The following is a 22,273-nucleotide window of genomic DNA, read 5'->3' as shown; positions in this document are numbered from 1 at the left end:
CAACTTCATCGCTGATAACAACAACGATGTTTGTAGGAAGCAATAATATATGACAGCGTGCACGTTTGGATAGGCATCTGACATCAATCTACAGTAGAAGGAAAAAAAAGAATAGGCATCCATCAAAACCTGTAAGTGTCATTCAGACCGATTCGATCGATTGCTGTATGATGTTGTGTGAATGTTGTTTGATGTCATCCGCACGGGGGTGAAGTGACGAATGTAGCGTGAATGTCGTTCGATGTCATCCAAAAACCTTCCCAATGTGAATAGCACAACTTTGCTAATGTTAACGGGAAATTGCGCGCGCGGAGTCTGCTGCTTGTTTTACTTTTAAGTACTTACTTGGCTACGAGATATCCGACGATGTAAGCAAGCGTCGCAATTTTAATATCTCTCTCTGAGAAACAATGCATGCAGAAGAAAATCTGTGTCTGAAAGAGGAGGGTATAAGTTACTCGTCTTGCACTCACCGTCGCTGTAGTACACCAAAGCTGTGTATGAAAGAGGAGGGTATAAGTTACTCGTCTTGCACTCACCGTCGCTGTAGTACACCAAAGCTGTGTATGAAAGAGGAGGGTATAAGTTATGACTCATAGCAGATCATGACATCAAACAACATTCACTAATTTGGGTCGAAGCCCAGTCGTTGTAAAACAGAAATCATTGCATTCTTGTCGAGCTTCAGTGTTCGGAATCTCACAGCTTAGAAATAGCTATAATATACACAATTGCACCTTTATTATTTGTTCTAGTCGGCTTCAATATCCTTTATCTATCTATGATGTGCCGATGGTCCCGTGTAGCATGAATGTCGTTCGATGTCATCCGCCGGCAGGGGAAGCTACAAATGTAGCGCGAATGTCGTTCGATGTCATCCAAAAACCTTCCCCAATCGACAGTTCTTCGAACTGCGAATAGAATCCGGTCTGAATTACACTTACAGCTTTTGATAGATGCCTATTCGCCTCGGAGTTTCTTTTCCTTCTAGATTGATGCCAGGTGCCACCAGAGGAGTGGAGCTCCAGCACAAACATTTTATTGTTCGAAAGAATGCAATTCTTGCTATTGCACAGATAACGTTATGTACATGTACGTTGTTCGTCGTAGTAATGGCGTCTGTGACAATTAGAAGCCTCGATGCTGACCTTGAGCACAACTGGTGTCATTACCACATCACTGCATCGTATTAAACTGCATGCGGCTCCACAGCACTCAACATAGTACTCACTCATTTCATTAGTGTTAAAGCTATCGATTCAATCTGTTCAGTCCTGGGTCATAACTTATACCCTCCTCTTTCAGACACAGATTTTCTTCTGCATGCATAGAGATTTATTAAAAATCTTTTGGTCACCTAAGTTTGCCGTGACTTAAATTGTCGGCAGGCTGATATTGTGTGAATCCCCACACGCATTGGAATGTGTCTGGATGGATTAGATAAAACATTCCACTACAACTTCGCATAAGCTGTACATTGCGACCCGCAGAGATCCACCGAGCCCATTTACTACTGTAGAATAATCTTCTACTTTATCCTGTTCTTGTTAAAACAACTTCAAAGTACATTGTTACCGATATTAGTTCAGATCATCCTAATGCTACATGAATGCGGCACGTTCAGTTTAATACTTGATAAATGGCAATAACACAATTGGACGAATCGAAGCTGGGAGTTTTTGTTGTTGTTAGATATTCAGGCGATCCGGACAAAGTCTGTGTGCGGCCAGCGCATATAATTGACGTCGCATCAGAGTGCGGCGGTGTGCAATTTGAGAACGGTGGTCGTGACGGACAACGTACATGTACATAACGTTATCTGTGCAATAGCAAGAATTGCATTCTTTCGAACAATAAAATGTTTGTGCTGGAGCTCCACTCCTCTGGTGGCACCTGGCATCAATCTAGAAGGAAAAGAAGCTCCGAGGCGAATAGGCATCTATCAAAAGCTGTAAGTGTAATTCAGACCGAATTCTATTGAGTTCTGGATGATGTTGTGTGAATGTTGTTTGATTTCATCCGCACGGGAGTGAAGTGACGAATGTAGCGTGAATGTCGTTCGATGTCATCCAACAACCTTCCCCAATCGACAGTTCTTTGAACTGCGAATATTCACGCAATCCGCACGCTATAGCTAAAAGATTCCTGAAAAACACAGAGTCACTCAATAATGGAAGGCTTGTTGCGTTGTTTAACTTAGCAATGCGTGTGTTTCTTCTTATAGCTAAAATAACATTGAGCCAAGTTGTATTGGCAATATTGGTATTGCAATTAGTTCAGTCGAGGCATTAAAGGCCATCGGTAACGTTTCGACATGTTGTCGCGTACTCGCCACTAGCCTTCAGTACATCGTGTGTTATTGCTGCGGTGGTATGCCGTCCCGTTAGCCCCGTGGAACCACCAAGCCAACGAGTCCACTACTTCCAGGTAAGAAATACCGTGAGCTATAAATCTGAAAACGCAAAACATGGTTCCTGTATTGAAACGTTATTCACCGCACCGGGACGAGCACCGAGACGAGCACCGAGGTAGGCTTGTAACTGTCGAAGGGAGACGCTCTTCGGGGAAGAGGGCACTGACCCAAAGGTGCCCCGCATTTCAAAATTTTCAAATTTCAGAACTTTTCATCCCAGTTTGTATTGATTTAACTAGATCTCGTAGTACTTCCTAATGCCAGTAACTAGCCCTTGGAAAATGTGACTCTTTGCAGGTTTCTCCGCGAAGTACCACGTGCGCCACATACACTCGTCTTGGTAGCCAGCTACCACTGTTTTCCGCATACCACGAGCAGCTTTGATGCGCTGCTTGATCTTCACCTCCCAGACGCCCTCGATGCGGTTCGTATGGGCGCCAGTCGTGGGGTCCTTGAAGTGTTTCGTGTGGTTTACCCACAGGTGTTGGTACCGCATCCCACGCAGGTGTCTGTTGTTGGTAAGGGTGTATAACTTTCCTTTGTTGCGCCCACTCTGGACTTGGGTCACGTACGCCTTAAACATATCGGAGACAATCAAAGTACTGATAAACATGCATAAAGAGTTAGATATCTTGTCAAATCATACGCAGTTATACAGTCATTTCCCAGGTTTGATGTGAGCTTTAATCAAAGCAGACATAGTCGGCTCCGTCCGGTCGTTATAAACGACACGAGCGAACCACTTTTTAGTGATTCGGTCGACTCCGCCGAAGACCCAGAAGTCTGGGTGGCGGGTACCACGTCGGTACTTTTGCTTCTTCTTCAAGGACGTTTCGTCGATCTCGACCACGTGCCCAACCCCTCCGATCTAGCAGTTTAACATCATTGTTCAACCCGTTAAAAAATACAACCCAACACTACTTACAAAATAATATTTAGCAACAGAATAATGTACGATTTTACCTTCAGCAACGTCCGCTTCATCTCGGCGGTGCAGATGTCCTGGACATAGACATACCACTGCCCTGCCGTTGTCGGCGACACCTCCGCCTGCTGTGCTGCCGTTGTGACTGGGTGCTGGAACGCCCAGAACAACAGCAGCTTGATCAGCTTCGAGAGGGGAGCTGATGACCGGGCAAAGAAGGAGGAGGCCCGCACGCTTCTCTCCAGACTGCACCCCGTACGGGAGCAGCTCCAGCGCGTCCGCTTCACAGCGACGTACAACGTCATGCCATTGGTGCAGGTAGGACACAGAGGCGCGCTTGCCAGAAGTCCCACTCGCTGCGCCCACTCCAGCGCGCCCTTCTCCGTCGCGCACGCGCTCATCACAGAGTTGAAAGTGAAGAGCGCGTTGGAGGAAACATAATACTCGTGGGGGCTGGGTGTGGCGAGGGGGCTGCGACCCGGGCGGGCGGTGTACGTGGTGCGGGAAGTGCGGGGGGCCATGGTGCCGTGCTGGATGCGGGGTGATTCTGGTTGTGTGGCACTGACTCTTGGTTGCCAGAAGTTCGAAAGTATAATTTAGTTCTAATCTTTCTGAAATTTGAAAAAAAAAATTAAAATGCGAGGCGCCTTTGGGTCAGTGTCGGGAAGAGTTACGGGCAAAGAGTTCCCCACTTGCAACTCTCGTCGCAGCAATGGCCGAAGTCCACGGTCTTACTGATCGAAGCGCAGCAGGACTCGATCTTGCCCGTGCCGACGCCAGCGCAGGACGCGATACCGCTGCAGGATTGGGCGGCATTTGCGGACATGGAGCTGGCAACCACGGCCAAGATGACTGCAAAGTAGGTCTTGAAGTTCATGGAGTATTGGGGGGGCGTGTTGATGTCTGTTCCTTTTCAAAAGTGAGGCTGGTTCCTAACTGGATCATGCTCGCCGAGCATTGCTCGGATCATGATCCTCTTTCGACCGTTCTAATTGGCTGAGTTACCTACCGACTGGGACTTTGAAGCGTGTATAAGCGTTGCATGCTTTGGCTGCCATAACGCAAAACATGATGTCATGTTTGTCGCCAACGCAGCAGCAATCTCCATATGAATACTTCTCGCAATGTCATAACGAAATTTTGGATGGCGCCCGGCATTGCCCCGGTAGATGCAGCGGATAGAGTACATGTAATGCAAAAATACCAGTGGGGACTAAAGTTGCTTGCCTTCAGCAATGTAAAACTTTCGCCACTACTTGAACACCCACGGTAGAAGGGTCTCAAGCCGCCGATGCTACTCTGTTAATCACAGCAACAGGAACCAGGTTAGAGAACGAGACCAGTAGTAGCGAAAAGGGGTTGCAGGATCATTATTCGATTCGGAACACCCTACAGCGATTCCAGGACTCTATAGTTTCTCGTTAAACGTAAATAGATGATCTCTTACCCCCCCCCCCCCCTCAAAATCACAGCAACAGATACGGAGGAGTACCGATGCGACTTCGATGCAGGCGACATCGATTACGTCCGCTGACCATAACGCATTTGATGATGAGCTCAAGCACAGAAAGATTTTCAGGACAGGCTGTGCTTCCAAATCCGTCTCTAGAGTCTGGCTCGTTGGCAAGTCCATCTCGGAATCGAGTCCACATTTCCCATAACGGAATACATTCATGTAGTGGAGCGGAGAAGTCTTAAAAAAGGGAAAGCATGCACCTGACTTGCCTTATTCTACTGTTGCTGGTGGTACTTGCTGCCAACGTTAATCCTATTGTCGCGATCAAGCGGCAGTCCAGTGTCTCCCACACGAGCAGCCACCGCGTACTTACGGGCAAAACGACGCCAAGAGTGAAGAGTTTACATAGTCGGAGCGCAAGGATGACTTCGATTGCCACGGGATTCAAAACACTTCTTAGGAAGAACTCTGGCCTTAGAAACAACGTCGGTAGTCCGCGCCAGAATTCGGAAATAGTGAACACGTTGGAGAAGATGCCCGAAGTGAAAAAGATGCAGACGGCAGTGGAAAGCAACCCAACTCTTGTCAAGACGTTAAGCAACTCGGAATCGATCAAAAAGTTGGCCAAGGACTCTCAAGTCACGAAAGTATCGGCTGTGCTAGCAATTCGAAGCCGTTATATGTATGGTAATTGTTTAAGTTATTAAGTATTAATACCGTATTTCGGAAAGAAAGATACCCGTTTTTTTAGTTACAATTTACTGGCAGCTCTTCGACCTGTGACTTAACAAAATGTTGCGGCTTGTAACAAGCAATGAATGAGCCGATTACATTAACGCGGAAGTGGTGGTTGAGTGACGTTGATTGGCTGCTAAGCAATGCAAGGGCTTCGCGAATGCTGGAATAGGATTGGCTAGCTAACTTTTCACCGCCATTGATAAACTCAAACATCCTAATTAAAACCGCCGCTCGAATCACTTATTCAGCTCAGGTTACTTCTACGTGAACGACATCTTCTAGCGTTCCACTGACGATGGTGATACTTTGGATATTGGAGCGGACCTTGACTAAAACTCGTAGGTGATCGCTGGCCGACCCCTGATGCGGCCTCGCTATTCATGTTAGTTGGTAAAGCTTAGCTTAGTTTAGCTTAGCTTAGCTGTAGGAACTGTACCTAGCGCTGTTGGGTTTGACGGCGCAACACGGACATTTCGAGGTGCTGCAGTGGATATTTGGCGCACGAACGGATACGTGTACCATGGAGTGCAGTCCAATGAGTAAAGCTGTTGCGCATGGACACCTTACTAACATCGCGCAGTGGCTGCATACGGTCAAAGAAGAAGTAGATTGCTCGGTTGAAGCCTCGACAATGCAGCCCAAAATGGACAACTCAAACTGCTGGAATGGCTGCACTCGAAGAACCTCTTAACGTGTTCGACGAAAGCAATGGAGGGAGCTGCCCGAAACGGGCACTTGGAGGTAGTAAAGTTGTCATCACGTATGCTGCTCACCATTCGCCCTGACTCTAGCGCGGTCAGCAGTGGCAACCTAGAACTGGTGGAGTGGCTATATGAAAATGTTTTCCATCAAGTGCTACCAAGGCGCACCATTCATAAGACCTGCGGCTGCCCCTGGATGCGGCCACCTAGACGTGTTGAAATGGATGTACGAACACGTCACCTACTCGTTCAAAAGTCGTGACATGGACGCCGCTGCCAGCAGTGGCAACATGAATACTATCATGTGGCTCCATGAACATCGTTCTCCGGGGCGTGGGTGTTCCGTGTCGTCGTCGAAAGGATCCTAAAATGGTTCCACGCGCACTATCCGGGGCTCAGCAACAACAAAGCCGAGGTTGCAATGAAGTTTTCTAGTGAACATGCATTGCTCCTCTAGTAATGCCGCCAAGGTGCTAACAGCACCAACATGAACACTACTATTTCTTGAATTGATAAGAAAGAAAAACAAGCACTGGTTCCTTGCATTATTGCTAAGAAAAAAAACTAGCAGCGAAACCTCTCCACTTCGATATCATTTTCTTCATTTCTTGCACATGATCACTATACAGACAAATAAGCATATAAAGACATCAAAACGCTATCAAACCCTATCTTTCCTCTATATCACGATACGTGCTGCAAACACGCGACGCAGGCAGTGACCATTCGCCGACGTGCCCAAGCACCAAGCAAGCAAGCAGCAAGTCAAGAGAAGATCATGGCCTCGTCCTCCTCCTCCGCTCCGGCCGTGTGGGACTCGGCCACGCAGACGTTCCACGGCGGCCAGGACTGGAAGTTCCTCGCCAACTTCGCCGAGGACTTCAGCGTGACGACCAACGCGCTGGGCACGCCCGCGCAGGCGCTGGCCGCGGCCACGCAGGCCATGAGCACGGTGCACCACTACCCGCCCGCGGACTTCCAGCCGGCCATTAGCCACCTGGCCGAGTTCCTGTGGCCCGAGACGTGGCAGCAGGACCTGCCGCTGCTGCTCATGGGCAACGGCGCCAGCGAGCTCATCGACCTCGTGATCCGCAGCGTGCAGCCCGGCGGCTGGCGCCCCGGCGGCACCCTGACGCAGTACAAGGAGTACGAGCGCTCGAGCAAGGCCGACGGCCGCGAGACGCTGGCGTGGAACGACCCCAAGGCCGCGCTCACGTGCCTCGTGAACCCCACGAACCCCACGGGCGACTACATGGACGTGGAGCAGATGAAGAGCTACATTGAGACCCACTGCCCCGACGACCACACCATCATCATCGACGAGAGCATGCAGCCGTGGGTGGGCCCGCAGTGGCGCCAGGACTCGCTCATCCACCAGCGCGAGTGGGTGCAGCAGCTCAGCGAGACCCGCCGCATCAACGTCTGGGTCATGACGAGCTGGACCAAGATCTGGTCGTGCACGGGGCTGCGCATCGGCAGCGTCGTGGCGCCCACGCCCGCGCACGCCGCCGAGATCAAGCGCAAGCAGGTGCCGTGGTCCGTCAACTCGATGGCGCTGGCCTTCGTGTCCGCCGTGGTCAAGGACGACGCCTACCTGCAGCAGACGTGGGACGTGACCCCCAAGTGGCGCGCCAACGCCGTCGAGCAGCTCTCCAAGCGCTTCCCCACGTGGGAGTTCTTCGGCAAGTCCTTCCTGTCCTGGATCTGGATCGACACCAAGTCCGTCGAGACGTGCGACCAGGCCTGCAAGCTCGCCAAGGAGCACGGCGTGCCCGTGCGCAGCGGCAAGCCCGGCTACAACCTCCCCACCTACGTGCGCATCGCCGTCCGCAGCCCGGAGCAGACCGCCGTGCTGCTCAAGGCCTGGGAGCCGCTCCAGTAAGCTGCCTGCACATCAGTTCATCACAGGTATGCACCGTTATGGTCTACGGCTTACGACGTCAGCAGAAAAATACTATCCACAACATGCAGCCATTCCTTCGCCTCTCTAAGAAGGAAGTATCTTTTAATTAAGGGTCCACCTGCTCGCTCACTCTCTGTCGGGCGACATGCGGTGGTCCATGCGCTTGAACTTGCCCTCCCAGCCGCGCACCACGTCCGTGTACTTGTCGATCAGGTCGCTCTTCTCGGCCAGCTCCGCCTCGAGGTTGAGGATCTCCAGCTCCAGCTCGCTCTGCTGCTGTCGCCCTGTTGCGGCGGCGGTTGCAGCCAGCTCCGCGTCTGCGTCCGCTGCCTCGAGGCTCATGGAGGCCAGCGTGTCCGCCGTGTCGTTCAGGAACAGCTGCTCCAGCTGCTTGGCGTGCAGGAAGAACTCCTCGAGCCGCGCCTCGATCTCCGCCGTGTCGGCCGCGTCCCGCACCGGGTTGAAGCGGCAGTGCGGCGGGTACTGGATGGGCGGACACACCAGCGACAGGCAGCTCGCGAACGCCGCGTTCATCTCCGACAGCGCCGTCTCGCCCGCCGACGCGGGGGTCGTCGCGGCGGCAGGCGCCGTGTCCTCTTGACCCTCTTCCACCTTCATCACTGTGCGAAATGAAATGAAATGGCGGCGATTATTATTATTGTTGAGGATGTCACTATTCACTTGTGTGACAAACGAGAAGATTTCTTGATTGAAGAACACATTTAGAAAAGAAAAAGAAGAAAGAGAAGAAGGAGAAGAAGGAGAAGAAGGAGAAGAGCTATCATGGCGGACGCTACTGGAATATCAGCTGCCCCAACTATCCAATCTGTCGAAGGTCTCGATCGATGGCTGGTGTATGAGAGTTATGGTTGGTGCTTCCCGCTGTATGGCGAACCGACGCACGATGCTAAGGGCAAATACAACCGCGCTTATGTGGTAGGCAGGGTGGATTTCCCACGCGCCTCGGATTTATCAATCATAAAGGGGCTGTTCGATATGAAGATTGGCGAGGTGGGCTCGTATTGGGACGCAGCGCAGCAAATCGAGTACAAATACGCCAAGATCAAGCTCAGAGACGTCTTCGCGTATTACACAGACGACGATGGCAAGCTCCGAGTACCACGCTGGAACTGCTTCAAGTTCGCAGTTGACGAGTACTTGGAGAGCAAGCAGGGCCAGGACTAGTTTTTCATTACGAGATGACGGGACCAACGATGGAGAACTGCGTGGAGAAGCCATAGCGACGTTGGAGTGGCCAGCACGACGTATTTGAGTTGAAAATTAAAGTTGTTTTGCCTTGCACAGTGACTGTTTGTTGCATACCGGATAGATGACTAGTAGGTGGCACAACAGATAGCATTATGTATGGAGTTTACAATAGTGGTTTCCCCTTAAAGATGAGCTACGGTCTTGGTCACGACTTGCATAGGAAAAAAAATTAAGTGTCGATGCCGTTGTGCTCGAGTATCAGGATTGTCTTGCTTGAATCAAGGGCGCGTTGGTCTCTTGGTGGGGACGGACCGGGTGGGCTCCTGCACGCGACTGTCCTTGGGTTTCTGGGCTGGCCGGTGCTGCTGGTGGGGCTGAATACTCGCGGCTAGTTAAGTTGAGCACGTAGAAGATTAGATTGCTGCTTGGATCAAAAGCAAAAAAGAGCGAACGCAGCTAACCCAGGCTCGCTGACAGCGATTTCGAGAGCGTGTTCAGCGCCGTCGGGTGGTCCACGGTGGTTTTGACGATGCTGCTTGTCATGCGGAAGAGCATTTTGCTCGCTTGGTCGTAGTTGTCTTGCTTCCCTTGCGCGTCTCCAGGAGAATCGGAAAGTGAGGCACAAGGAGAAGGCCGATCTACGGTGCGGCCCTTGGCGCAGAGATACCGAGACTGCAGCATGGAAGCTCCAGGCGGAAGAACCTCTCACTTGCTTCAACCTAGCGCTGACTGGTACTTTTCGATGCCGACGAGTTTACTTGCAGGACTTGTTGCTCATGAGAAGAATGCCAACTGCAGCTCCCAGCCCAGCACACATGCGTTGTAGACCGTGGTGACGGCACCGCAGTACAATGCATATACGGCGAAAATAGTTCCCCTCTAAACACGCGCGTTGAAGCGGTAAAGCACATGCATTGCTTGGTTTGCGCAGCCGTATCTGATACTGGGCTGCTTGCTCACCTGCCTGTGCGTGTAAGCCCGACCAAGGGCGGCAGCAAGTACCAACTTGCTGGTGCTTATCTGCTGTGAGAGGATCGCCTGTCTGCCGCTATCATGGAGCAACATGGATCGGCTTAGTGTATGCTATTGATACAATGCTACTGCCAGTCACTTGGAGGCGGCAGCTCCTCGTCGAATTGAGGCTCGACGTCCATCGGCTCCTCATCCGACTCCTCCCTTTCAAAGGAATCATATCTTTGAGGTGGCCCTTCCCCTCTAACTATCGTCGCTCTACCCGTCGTCTCCTCCTCCTCGTCGTCCTCGTCCATCATCATCTCGTCCTCGTCCAGATCTTCTTCGTCTTCGTCTTCCACTTCCTCCTCCTCGGACGAATTCGCCTGCATGAAGCGCATATCCGGGTCCACAGCCACTTCCCCGGCTCTGGAGCTGTCGGCGCCAGTCGCCACTGGCTGTTGCAGCATTGCGCCGGCCCCTTCACGGTGGAATTTCACTCCAATCGGCACCGCAGCCGGGCGGTTCACCAAAGCCTGCACCATGTTTTCCAGCGCGCGCTCTTCGCGCTCCAGCTCGTCCAAGTCCTGCGCATACGCGTCGGCTTCGCCTACACGGAACACGCCCCCGCTGGCGCCATACAGCTCGCTGATGCGCGGCGTCAGCGACGGGAACTGCCCTGCGCCGCGGAACTCCATCGTAGATCTTCCGACACTTTGGACAAAATGAATAATTATCAATTCTCAAAGGGAAAGTATCTGCCTCGTCACACGTCCACGTTGAAGTGTCTTTCCGCATTGGACGTTTGCTGTTTGAAGAGGAGGAACAAGCGAGTTTTACTTCTTCTCTTAGCTATAAAATAAAGCACGCATCGCTGCGCGTGCACACACGAAACACTGGGGCTACAACGGCTCCAGCCCCAAGCGCGCAGCGACTTACGCCGCCGGGTTGCTCATCGACGTCGAGGCAATAAGCTGACTGGTATTGCGCCGCCCAGAGTGCACGCTCACGCTGTAGACCAGCAGGTTCCCGCACCTCGCGCAGGCATTCGGGTTGCTGTCTGTTGTGTGCACGTGGCCGCAGGCGTCGCACGCCATGCCCGTGTACGTGGGCGCCAGCACCGGGAACCCGTTCACGTACTCGCGCTGCATGCCCAGCGCCTTGTCCAGCGCCCTCCACAGCGGCTCAGCAAGCGGACACGCGACCTCTCCGCCCAGAAGCTGTCGCGCGGTAACATTCGGCCCGTAGCACTTGGCGTTCAGCGACTTGCGCGTGCAAATGACACCGCCACTGAGTCCGATGCCTCCGTATAGACCCTTACTGTGGCTGTACGAGTAGTTGGGCGCAATGCCGCCAGGCCCAACATTCAGCGCAGCACTTGCAGCTCTCCCAATAGGCCCCACTGCAATATCCAACTCCGATCCCAGCTGCACTTGGCCATTCCGCGTGAACACCTTGACTGCGCTCCTCGAGTTCAAGATGATCATATAGTTGACAACCTCTCCGCCCGCCATCATACCGAAGCCAAAGCCTCCGGACGTCAAGAAACTCGGCGCCGACCAGCCTCCCGTCGTCCGCGAGAGGATGAAGCCCGTTCCAACCTTGCCCGAGAACAAGAAGCCCACCTTGTACATGGTGATGAACACGAGCCCGTAGGCTTCCGCCAGCAGCTCGTGCGGGATGGACTGGTCCTTCAGCAGCTTCGGGGACAGGAACGACTCCACCACGCTCGCCGCCTTGTCCATCTCCTTCTTCAGCTTCGCCGTGGCCTTCACGCTCATGGTGTGGCCGTTGCCCGGCAGGTGCGAGCGCATGGACTCCATGACCGCCAGCGAGTTGGAGCGTTCTCGCAGCACCGCCGCCGCCTCTTCCGGCGTCAGACGCGTAGGGACCTCGGACGCCGCCCGACTCAGCAGTGCGTCGTCCGCCGTGTCGGCTCTGGCCAGCGTCGCGCGCTGCTGCAGCTGCTCCTCCTGCTGCTGCTTCTGCTGCAGGATCAGCGCCTTGGTGGACGGCTTCCGCATCGGGTGCGGCGGGCGCTGCGACCCGTTGCTGCTGGCGACCGAGGACGCCGAGGACGTGAAGGATCCCGGCTTGGAGAGAGGCGGCACGGCAGCAGCGGCGTACGGGGAGTTGAGCATGGCTGGCTGGAGGAGGGAGGGAGGTCTTGGCAGTGCCAGGCGGTTGCGACGTCCCGTCGAGCAGGAGCGTCGATGATGCGGGCACGTGCAATGAGCTGCTCGGGTTCAATGGCCTGGTCACCAGACTCGCTCTTTTTTTTTTTCTGAGCATAGAGGATGGAAATAGACCTGACGGATTTTCCTTCTTTTTCCTAGACCGCGGTGTGCGCCACACCAACATAACCTCACAGCCCGCAATGGAGAACCATGGAGGAGGACACCAAGACGCTTGCTGCTTGCATGTTCACCATTTTTTTCTTCGTGTTTTTTCTTGTTTATTTCGTGTACTTAACTGCCCCCTGCGCACCAAACAGCTCGAAGCCTTTGAGCTCCAGCATCCTTTCCTTCGCATCTCGCTACAAAGTCCACGAGCTGCACGGCTGCACGACGTCACGTTCTTTCTCTTCCCTGCTGCTGCTTCACTCCGCCCTGGTTGATCTTCATCCGAATGAGCACCTGCATCCTAGTCTGCATTCACTGATCCTGGGCAGACTGCGCTTGGCATCCAGAGAGGAGAGAGACGAGCGCCGTCGAGCTGCGCAGAGAGCTCCACTTTAGCTCTGATTGCGGCAGGCCGCGTCGCTTAGCTCCAGTGGGTGCGGTGCTCCTCGTCGTTGGCCTTGACGCCCCACTTGACGGTGCCCACGAGCAGGAGCGTGGCCGGGATGAGCACGAGGCCGTTCTCCTTGATCTTGCGGACGGTCTTGTACGGCATGGTCGTGAAGAGGCTGCGCACCGGGTGCACCTCGTACGGCGACAGGTGGCGCACCGTGCGGCCGTACTCCTTGCCGAACTTGGACCAGAACTTGACGAGCTCCACGCTGGGCGGCATTGTTCTCTACGTGGGCTGAGGCTGAGCTGTCTTCCGCTGCGCTTCCGCTTGTGCTTCTGGTGGTGACCTCCAAGGGGGACGCCACCGTGCAGCGGACGAGCGGCCAGCAGGAAAAACCTCTCGCGAAATGTATGTCGGCGGCGAGGACAAGAAAAACCTCGAAGCGATGCACTGTACCATGAAAACGGTACTTTGTTGAGATTGTGTGTGCTACACATACGTACCCATCAAACGGTACCCATGATCATTTTAAAGTCACTTCAGTCACAAACTTCAGTCGTGACATTTCGCCGCTCGAAACCGCCCAAGGTGATCGATCACCTGCATGCAACTTGCAAGCCATGGGCGTGCAAAGCTTGCAAAATGCACTGCAAATGACGTGGTTATGAGCTTCACGTGTGGGTTGACTTAGTCGGCAGAAGGTTGCGTGCGGGCAGGCTGACTGTGGTTTCCGGGCGCCACACGGGCAATAATCACCACATCTGCCCGCCAACAATCCACTCCATGCAATGGAGGAATCAGAAACCAGCAGCAACCAATGGTGGCAATCGCCGCAGCAGCGGTGGCTAATGCTATAATATCCTGGCTCCGTTTCAAGCGAACATGACGCTCGGCTGAAGGAGCCGGTGCCTGGCAGCGGTTTCAACTCGATACAAGACTCGCCGCCACGTCAGCAACAGCCAAACGATCGATTTTTTCGGGGCGAGCCAAAACAACAGCAACGTGCCATGCCTATGGAATACGCTTACGGACACTTGCTCGCGCGACCTTGCTGCCTTCACAAACATCCCACCGGCAGCTGAATGACGTTTGTCTCGCGGGTCGGCGGCGGATTTTCACATTGATTTTCTAACCCATTTTGTAACCCACGAACCTCCATCTTCATATAAATGCATTTGTTCTTTTCGCGACCTTTTGGTCGAGTACTATGGTTTTCAACCTGCTATAACAAATATGTCAGCAAATAATGTCAGTTTCGAGCCTGGCGGGCTAGCCGGACAAAAAACGTCTGGAGACCGCCTTCAGATCATTCGCCGATTTCCTCGCTCGGCCCAAAGTCTTACTCGCTCGATTGACCGCGTGGTAGAAGCTCGACCGACAATGGCGTTCCGCAGACCTTTCTTCCTGCTCGTGGCGGCGCTGGCAGCCGCCGGCGCGGCCTCGGGCGAGCAGGCGGGCCACCACCACGGCCGCCACCACAAGAAGGCCGTGTCGGAGCTCGTAGCCCCGTCCTCGTCCGCCAGCGGCAGCCTGGAGGTGGCCGCCCCCGACGTCGGCAGCGGCAGCGCCCAGGACGTCGTGAGCCAGCAGGAGCCCGAGTGGAGCGGCAGCGACGACAGCGAAGAGGCCGAAGACGGCTCCGAGTCCGACGAGTCGGAGAGCGACGAGGGCGAAGAGGAGGAGAGCGACAGCGGAGAGGACGAAAGCGCGAGCGACGAGTCCGAGAGCGCCGAATCTGAGTCTGATTCGGCCTCGGAGGAGCAGGAAGAGGAGCAGAAGGAGAAGGAGGAGATCGTGGAGAAGAAGCACAAGAGCAGCAAGAAGAAGAGCAGCAAGCACAAGAAGGACGTCGTGGACGAGACCTCGAGCGCGGAGGTCGAGGGGAAGTCCGCTTCGGGCTCGTACGCTGACGTGGAGGTTACGATCGTGCAGGAGTCGGCCTCGGGCTCTCTTGACGGCTCGGTCGAGTTCGAGGAATCGGCTTCGGGATCGCTTGATGGCTCGGTGGAGTTTGTAGGCAGCGAGGAGGGCGAAGAAGAGGAGGAGGAGGAACAGGTGGAGAAGGAGGAAAGCGACAGCGAGTCGAAGGAGGGAAGCGAGAGTGAGGAAGACGAGGGAAGTGAGGAGGAAGGCAGCGAGGAGGAGGAAGAAGGAGGAAACGCCAGTGAGAGCGAGTCCGACGAGGGCAGCGCGAGCGAAGAGCAGGAGACGAAGCACAAGCACAAAAAGTCCAAGAAGGGCTTGATCAGTGATGCCATCGACACGGTGGCGAACGCTACGGAGAATGCGTACGAGCACGTCAAGAACGGCACCAAGGACGCGTACGAAGATGCGAAGGACTTCCTGAACGGCACCGAGTCCACCTCGGCCTCTGGCTCGAACGCGGAGTGGGTGGATGTCAACGACCTGGAAGGGGGAGAGGAATCCTACGACTCGGTCGACGAAGAGGAGGTGACGGACAAGAAGAAGAAGAGCAAGAAGGGTTTGATCGACGACGCTGTGGACTCGGTATCTAGCGCTGTGGGCGACGTCTACGAGCACGTAAAGAACGGCACGAAGGACGCGCTCGAGCACGCTAAGAATGCCACTGAGGATGCCTACGACAGCGCCAAGAGCACCACTCAGGACGCAGTCGATGACGTGAAGGACTTCTTGAACGGCTCGGAGTCGACTTCGTCTTCTGGGTCGGGGTCACTCGGCGACACAGTGACTGTGGACCCGCAGCAGCTGAACGACGAGAGCGTGGCCCTTGCTGCCGAAAAGGCTGAAGAGCGATCCACTTCGTTCATGGAGTACGGTGCGGTTGGCGGCGCATTTGTTGGTGTCATCGCCGTGGCATTCGCGTTTGCTGTCCGCAGGGTGCGCAACCGTACCTCTGGCGGCTCGATGCTGAACGAGGATGAGTCTGCTGCCGCCATGGCCGCTGAAACCAGCGCTGATGAGGATGCATCGGAGGACGAGAGTATGGAGACTGGCGCTCTTGTGAAGGACGACGCCGCAGACAAGGAGAACGAACACGAGGGCGAGGAGGAAGGCAAGTTCGAGGGAGCCGTATAAATCCCAGAACTGCCGACCGAGCTATAGCGTACAGTGCTCTTCGTAAAATGTATTTCTCTACGTTTGATGACAAGTTGCATTGTTTGCTGTGTTTGTAGTGATGGCTAGCTGAGCCATGGCGATGGCCATGGTGGTGCGTCCACAGATGTTATGGTATCATTACCGACGAAAGGGATAAGACTAGGCTGAGCTTGTCCACGGTATTTTTCCAAAGTATCTTGAGACCGAATCACTTGTCCAGCTGAGACCGAAACACTTGGTACATGTACGCTGACGTGAGCATGACAAAGCTTTCTTCAGCGACGACTGAGGTCTGGATTCTTCAACAAGTTGGACAACAGTGTACATGTACCAACGAGCGCCGCAAGCTGCACGTTGCACTGCAAGGTGCGAATCCTGCAGCCATCACGCTCGGTCAACTCGGCCATGGTGGACCCCGATGTCCTATCGTGGACACAGCGATGGAGGCTCATATCGCAGTGTCCGCAGCGGCCATGCACGACTCGACCTTGGGCGCGCAGATTTTGCGTCTCACTTCTGACCACGGCAGCCAAAACGCCGCGCAGTGTCCTACACGCTCGAACAGCGAGCACCGCGCCACCTGGTGCCGCCAATAGATTCACGGAGGGGCAACCGGATGGGCACCAAACCAAGTGCGGCACCACTGCCGAATCTCCGAGTGTACCCATGTTAAATAGTGGATATTGGACGTTTCCAGCCAATCACATCGCGCCATTTCGCGTCCGTTGGACACGGCCAATTTTTCGACCGAGCTCAACTAGCGAAAAGCGTAGGTTGCTGTACATGCGTGCCTACCGCCCACGGTTGGCGGTTTGACTCATACCGCTCCACTTATTCTTCATTCTGCATTTCGCTCCCAACTGAGCACAACACCAACCACCACCTACCACAACAAACTACAACAGTTCACAAGTCATGGCTCGCCAACCTCCGTCCATGTCGTTGCTCTTCCTGCTCATGCTGGGCCAACTGTCGCTGCTCGTCAGCGCCGCGGACTCGGCCAGCGACACGGTCGAGTCGCTGTTCGACTCGGCCAAGGGCATCAAGGTCGGCGGCAGCATCCTGGCCATCGCCGCCATTGCGGCCGGCGCCGTGATGGTCGTCATGGGCTACCGCCTCTTCCGGGCCACGCTCTTCGCCGTCGGCTTCGTGACCGGCGGCGTCGTGGTCGCCATGGTCGTGGAGCACGTGTTCGACGACAAGTCGTGGGTGGTCACGGCCTCCTGGATCGCCTTCGTGGTGGGCGGCCTCATCTGCGGCAGCATCGTCGTCTCGCTCTACACGTTGGGCATCTTCATCGCCGGCGCCGCGGCCGGCGTGGCGCTCGCCGTGATGATCCACAACTCGGTCGGCTACGAGATCTACCCGAGCCACCCGCAGGTCGTGCTCATCGTGCTGTGCATCGTGCTCGGCATCATCGGCGGAGTGCTGACGCTCAAGCTCGAGAAGCCCGTGCTGATCGTGGCCACCAGCCTCTTCGGCGCCGCCATCCTGGTCTGGGGCGTCGGCTACTTCGCCGGCGACTTCCCGTCCACCAGCGACCTTAAGGAGTACGCGTCCAAGGACATCAACGGCGACTGGGTCTACTCCATCCCGGACGCCTGGTGGGCCTACCTGGCCGGCATCCTCGTGCTCTTCGTGCTTGGCCTCTTCGTGCAGTTCCGCAAGACCGGCCGCGACGGCGTGTACCACAAGTCGCGCGCCCTGGGCCGCCAGACGCCCAATGTGCAGTACGTGGAGGCGGGCACTCCGCAGCAGAACGTTCACTACGGCAACCCGGTCAGCCACGTCTAAAGAAGATTTTGGGGAGACAGACCACTGCACCACACAACAACCAAGTAGGATGGATGTACCACTAGGCGAGTGCCTTGCCGTCAGCCAGGCACCCAACACCGAGATAAAAAACTTAAGAAACCTTTTTACACTTGCATTCGGTCCATTGCTTTCGACATTGAAGTGGTTTCTTGAGTTGGTGATCTTGAGCTGTTCCGACACTTCGGTCACATAGCATCAAGCCCAATGTCCCCGGTACGCTCGCAGCCGACTGCTATGCCAACTGCCAACTGCCATCTTTGTTGGCAAGCAACTGCAAACCAGTAAGCTACTTGGCCTTCTTTGGGAATGCGACGAAGTAGCCGCCGCGTATTGTACTTACTTACTTACTGTACGCCTGCTTTCAACTTCCAGGTATGAAGTTCTCAATTATCCGCTGGCCGCATGATAGAAGGAACAAGCACCCCTTGTGAAGGTCACGCTTTCGTCGTCGAATCTCGCAAGCTAATTTTCATGCAGGTTGGGTAACCGGTGGTCAGTGAGCAGTACAGTAAGTATGGCGATGGGAGCTCGTTACCAGCGTAGTGTACTCAATTTACCTTACTTCCAAAAACAATCAACAACAAACACAAATAGGGTAACCGGTAGGATTTGTCACGAGTTTGCCCAAGCAACCGGATGAACATCTCCAACTCACTTGCTCTTACAGTACCACCAGTCCTGAGTATCTACCTGGCATAATGGTCCGGCAAGAGCAGTAAACACTGGCAAAATTTCAAGAATGTCCTCCGTGCATCGAAGTTGCTAGAGGTTATTTCTTGCGATGATCTTGACTTTGAGTGGGAATTGAATGAGTTGTAGGACCACATACGTACATGGGTACATGCTGGCCGCTCACGAACTCGGCGTCTCCTGCCAGGAGCATTGAATGCACAACTTTGGATGAGACCCCGTCGACTATTATATCAACACTGCGTGCTCCAGCAATCGAAAATCAAAACCGTTTGCAAGTCCTCAATTTCGCAACGCCAATCAGACGTACGCAGCGCCGCTTCCGCTTCCTGCCCACGTGAATCCGCGTCACGAGTAGTTAACAGTCGACAGACGTGAGCCACTTACGTCTGTCGACTGTTAACGCGAATGCTTTGGCGATGGCTGACTTTCTCGTTTCTGGAGGCCCGAGGAATCCATCCCATTCTCTCAGTACTCTTTCACGCAAGAGCTCCAAGGAGTAGATTATCAGGCTGCTCGAAAGAAGCCTGAAATTCAGGGCCTAAATCATCATTAACCCCCTTCTCCAGCAAAGATACTTGGAGCTTGGGGCGAGGTGCAGTCGAGCTGGCTGGCACTCAAGTTGACCTTGCGTGGCTTTTCCTCGATGCTAGAGTACACAGCTCCGAGATAACCGTCAAGAAACCTTTTACATGTATCACACTTGCAGTTTTGCCTTTTGTCTTGAGTACCAAATCGAACGGGTTTGAGGGCACCCCACCACTTCAAAGATTGACACACTTTCGTGCGCGGGCCCACAGGTGCTTGCCATCCAGCCGGTTCCGACATTGCGTCTGCATCAACGCGAATTGAAGAATGCGAGCTAAATGTGTACCTGTTACAGCTACTGGTTGCTGTGGGGGTCCTGGCAAGTCTCATTCCCAAGGGGCATTCGCAACCAAGTGTAAGATTCCACATGCCCCCTTATCGCAGTGTCGAGACTCGGCGCGAGAGAGCAGGTCAAATTGTAACGCCAGCTGCATTATCCCGTGGCATTGCAGTCCCCCCTCATAGCGAACACAGCTTATTTCAGTGTAAAGCGAAGTTGAGACTGTCATTGAACAGCCAGCTGGCGAATAGGCTATCGAAGTTCGATTCGAACGGCGTTCGGTCGTTGAGCCTAAAAGCCACAGTAAGCATGACTTTGTGGCCCACAACTCGATCAAGCGCCTAATGCTGGCCATGTGGAATAGTGGTAGCGGAGCTCGAGCCGCATGGCACCGCTAGAACCAGTGCATTGCACAACTTAGCGCACTCGACTCCCATTATCCGATTCCCACCGCACGGTGCATTCGTCAGCGTCCCCAACATGGCGCGCTCGAACATGCTCGTGGTTATGCTAATGCTGCTGCTCGCGTCCAGCGCACAGGCCGCGTTGAACACCACGGCGACAGCAGCAGCAGCAGAAGACTCAATCTTCGACTCGACTAACGGCCTCGGACTGGGCGGCTCCATTCTAGCGGTGGTCGCCATCCTCCTCGGCGGAGGAATAATGTCGTTCGGGTACCGGTTCCTGTACGAGACGCTATTCGTCATCGGCTTCGCGCTTGGAGCTGTTGGCATCGCGGTGACTACCGAGAGTATGCTGGTCGGCAAGTCGTATATGGTTCTGGGCTCCTGGATTGCGTTCATCCTCGGCGGCGCAGTGTGCGGCGGCCTGGTCATGTGGGTGCACCCGAAGGGGAGTTTCATCGCTGGAGTGTCGGGAGGACTCACACTCGCAGTCCTCATCGCCAACTCAGCAGCGTGCTACGTTTTCCCCGGAAAGACTCAAGAGTTCTTCACGATTCTGTGCGTGGTGTTCGGCGTCCTCTTCGCTGCGTTCGACCTGAAGCACGGTAAACCGATTGAGGTCGTCGGGATCAGCCTCTTCGGCGCTGCCAGCCTTGTGTGGGGCGTTGGCTTCTTCGCTGGCGACTTCCCATTCCCGAACAACCTCGAGAAGTACGCAGTCAGGAACTCGAGCGGAGACTTGGTGTACTCTATCCCGACTGTCTGGTGGGCGTATCTCGGCAGCATTGTGGTGATCGCGGTGCTGGGCGCGTTCATTCAGTTCCGCAAGACTGGACGCAATGTGGCGCACGCGGGCATTGAGGACGAGTTTGAAGGCTTCAACCCCAACGGATTCGGGTACCCGATCGACGCTGTGCCGTTCATGGAAAACGACAAGCAGCGCCCGACGATTCCAGTGCTGGGTCAGTCCCAGACGGCCCCCACGACACGAGAGTCCGACTTCTCGTCGTCTTACCCCGCACACGAGTCGTTCTGCCGACTCTACTCGCGCAACACGGAGGCGCAGTCGCTCACCAAAATGAGGTCCAAGTTCTTGGAGGCAAGGGAACAGTCCTTGGCGACCAAGAGTCCGATGGACATGAGGCCAAGCGCGCAGCCGTCCACGTCGTCGTCGATTTATGAGCAGGCACTCTAATTAAATAGGCAGAAAAGCGGAAGACACTAATTTAAACAATGATTCAACATTCACGGTTGATGTTGCTGGTTGCATTCTCGTGCTGGATACTTCATAAGGGGATTGGCCAGTTTAGTAGAGCAAGCTGAATTTTTGACTTTGAAAAGTACTAAGTATTTTCTACTACTAGTATAGTAGAAAACTACTAATCTATATATATAGTAGAAAACTACTAATCTTTTGGAGATAAAACGTGTACACAATGAAAGCCCTAGATTTGCTCTAACATGTGCACCAATCCAGACACAGTTAGCAGCTATGAAAGTGCTATTGTAGCGCGCCAAAGAAAACATACCTACAGTATGCTGCGATCAGTTTAGTAGAGCGGAATAATACTGGTCTTTGTATCGAACTACCATATGGAAAAGCGAGGTACCGTAAACCACGGATTGAATGCAACACCCGTAAAAAGTTCTCGTCCTATTTAAATTGTTGGCAAATTCTGATTTTTTACTGCGTAAAAACCAAATGTGACCAGTTTGGGCATTATTTGGGGATTTGAAAAAAGAACAGCCTTTTCCATACAAATCTCAATATAAATATGGTGTGTCATGCGAGTGTATCTTATCTGTGCACTGTTCATAGTCAATTCCTGACAGTTTTTACGGTGTTGCATTCAATCCGTATGTTGCATTCAAGCCGTGGTTTACGGTAAGAGTTTTATTGCCAACCAAAGCACGTATTTCATTATTTCTGCAATATTACTGGTTCTACTAAGGAGCAGGTCGAAGTAAGAAAGTGATAAATTTAAACAGCGAAGAAAGAGCAAAGCCGGTCTACGTAGACACCGATTGAAATACCGCTTTATTCAGGTTATAAACCGGTAATACACTAGCAGCAGTGGCGATGAGCTCACCTGCTGCTGACGCGTCTTCCGTTGACGGCCCCTCACCACTGGGTGCGGCTGTCGTCAAGCCCCCTCGGCTTGCTTGGAGCAACTCTCGCCTTAAGACTCTACTGCACCTTCGAGTTGTCACGTACGGAGCGGCGTTTTCGCGCCATAACGCCCGGGCGCAACTCACGAGACTCTGAACGAAAATTCAGCGGTCAAGCGGCGTTGCTTTGCCTGAATTCCCGGGTATTTCTCCTGACAGTGAAAGTGATGGCGAGTTAGAGGGGGGGGGGGCGTCGGCGGCCCGTCCAGTGGACGCTGAA

The 22,273-nt window shown here is 53.9% G+C and overlaps 12 protein-coding genes across 12 annotated transcripts; 5 read left to right on the top strand and 7 right to left on the bottom strand.

Moving 5' to 3' along the window:
* Positions 1–2,648: 2,648 nt before the first annotated feature.
* PHYSODRAFT_512689 (hypothetical protein) lies at positions 2,649–2,909 on the bottom strand (the record flags this gene model as incomplete). The annotated part of the gene is made up of 1 exon (XM_009533043.1): positions 2,649–2,909. One exon carries the CDS (start codon positions 2,907–2,909, stop codon positions 2,649–2,651), a length of 261 nt encoding a protein of 86 aa, XP_009531338.1.
* Positions 2,910–3,334: 425 nt separating this feature from the next.
* PHYSODRAFT_512012 (hypothetical protein) lies at positions 3,335–3,739 on the bottom strand (the record flags this gene model as incomplete). Its single annotated transcript, XM_009533042.1, has 1 exon — positions 3,335–3,739. The coding sequence occupies one exon, from the start codon at positions 3,737–3,739 to the stop codon at positions 3,335–3,337; it is 405 nt and encodes a 134-aa protein (XP_009531337.1).
* A 311-nt stretch (positions 3,740–4,050) lies between these two features.
* Positions 4,051–8,115, top strand: PHYSODRAFT_335613 (hypothetical protein; the record flags this gene model as incomplete). The annotated part of the gene is made up of 2 exons (XM_009533041.1): positions 4,051–4,197; positions 6,949–8,115. 2 exons carry the CDS (start codon positions 4,051–4,053, stop codon positions 8,113–8,115), a joined length of 1,314 nt encoding a protein of 437 aa, XP_009531336.1.
* A 147-nt stretch (positions 8,116–8,262) lies between these two features.
* On the bottom strand, positions 8,263–8,754 carry PHYSODRAFT_335612 (hypothetical protein; the record flags this gene model as incomplete). The annotated part of the gene is made up of 1 exon (XM_009533040.1): positions 8,263–8,754. The coding sequence occupies one exon, from the start codon at positions 8,752–8,754 to the stop codon at positions 8,263–8,265; it is 492 nt and encodes a 163-aa protein (XP_009531335.1).
* A 165-nt stretch (positions 8,755–8,919) lies between these two features.
* Positions 8,920–9,321, top strand: PHYSODRAFT_335611 (hypothetical protein; the record flags this gene model as incomplete). Its single annotated transcript, XM_009533039.1, has 1 exon — positions 8,920–9,321. The coding sequence occupies one exon, from the start codon at positions 8,920–8,922 to the stop codon at positions 9,319–9,321; it is 402 nt and encodes a 133-aa protein (XP_009531334.1).
* A 302-nt stretch (positions 9,322–9,623) lies between these two features.
* PHYSODRAFT_335610 (hypothetical protein) lies at positions 9,624–10,026 on the bottom strand (the record flags this gene model as incomplete). The annotated part of the gene is made up of 2 exons (XM_009533038.1): positions 9,624–9,733; positions 9,807–10,026. 2 exons carry the CDS (start codon positions 10,024–10,026, stop codon positions 9,624–9,626), a joined length of 330 nt encoding a protein of 109 aa, XP_009531333.1.
* A 416-nt stretch (positions 10,027–10,442) lies between these two features.
* On the bottom strand, positions 10,443–10,994 carry PHYSODRAFT_335609 (hypothetical protein; the record flags this gene model as incomplete). The annotated part of the gene is made up of 1 exon (XM_009533037.1): positions 10,443–10,994. The coding sequence occupies one exon, from the start codon at positions 10,992–10,994 to the stop codon at positions 10,443–10,445; it is 552 nt and encodes a 183-aa protein (XP_009531332.1).
* A 97-nt stretch (positions 10,995–11,091) lies between these two features.
* PHYSODRAFT_547294 (hypothetical protein) lies at positions 11,092–12,434 on the bottom strand. The gene has a single exon (XM_009533036.1). The coding sequence runs from the start codon at positions 12,318–12,320 to the stop codon at positions 11,232–11,234; it is 1,089 nt and encodes a 362-aa protein (XP_009531331.1). The 5' UTR covers positions 12,321–12,434; the 3' UTR covers positions 11,092–11,231.
* Positions 12,435–12,715: 281 nt separating this feature from the next.
* PHYSODRAFT_286707 (hypothetical protein) lies at positions 12,716–13,355 on the bottom strand. Its single transcript, XM_009533035.1, has one exon. The coding sequence runs from the start codon at positions 13,306–13,308 to the stop codon at positions 13,060–13,062; it is 249 nt and encodes an 82-aa protein (XP_009531330.1). The 5' UTR covers positions 13,309–13,355; the 3' UTR covers positions 12,716–13,059.
* A 1,054-nt stretch (positions 13,356–14,409) lies between these two features.
* PHYSODRAFT_347088 (hypothetical protein) lies at positions 14,410–16,159 on the top strand (the record flags this gene model as incomplete). Its single annotated transcript, XM_009533034.1, has 1 exon — positions 14,410–16,159. One exon carries the CDS (start codon positions 14,410–14,412, stop codon positions 16,084–16,086), a length of 1,677 nt encoding a protein of 558 aa, XP_009531329.1. The 3' UTR covers positions 16,087–16,159.
* An 863-nt stretch (positions 16,160–17,022) lies between these two features.
* On the top strand, positions 17,023–17,901 carry PHYSODRAFT_303267 (hypothetical protein; the record flags this gene model as incomplete). The annotated part of the gene is made up of 1 exon (XM_009533033.1): positions 17,023–17,901. The coding sequence occupies one exon, from the start codon at positions 17,023–17,025 to the stop codon at positions 17,899–17,901; it is 879 nt and encodes a 292-aa protein (XP_009531328.1).
* A 2,140-nt stretch (positions 17,902–20,041) lies between these two features.
* On the top strand, positions 20,042–21,058 carry PHYSODRAFT_387876 (hypothetical protein; the record flags this gene model as incomplete). Its single annotated transcript, XM_009533032.1, has 1 exon — positions 20,042–21,058. A coding segment is annotated over one exon (1,017 nt), but the record flags the coding sequence as incomplete, so codon positions are not given.
* Positions 21,059–22,273: the final 1,215 nt, after the last annotated feature.

The sequence above is a fragment of the Phytophthora sojae genome (assembly GCF_000149755.1).
Source record: "Phytophthora sojae unplaced genomic scaffold PHYSOscaffold_6, whole genome shotgun sequence".
Taxonomy (NCBI): domain Eukaryota; phylum Oomycota; class Peronosporomycetes; order Peronosporales; family Peronosporaceae; genus Phytophthora; species Phytophthora sojae.
This window is presented reverse-complemented; position numbering and strand designations above follow the sequence as displayed.

Bases quoted from the DNA above. Each gene is read 5' to 3' on its own strand.
- PHYSODRAFT_547294 (XM_009533036.1), bottom strand. From the start codon at position 12,320: ATGCGGAAGCCGTCCACCAAGGCGCTGATCCTGCAGCAGAAGCAGCAG.
- PHYSODRAFT_286707 (XM_009533035.1), bottom strand. From the start codon at position 13,308: ATGCCGCCCAGCGTGGAGCTCGTCAAGTTCTGGTCCAAGTTCGGCAAG.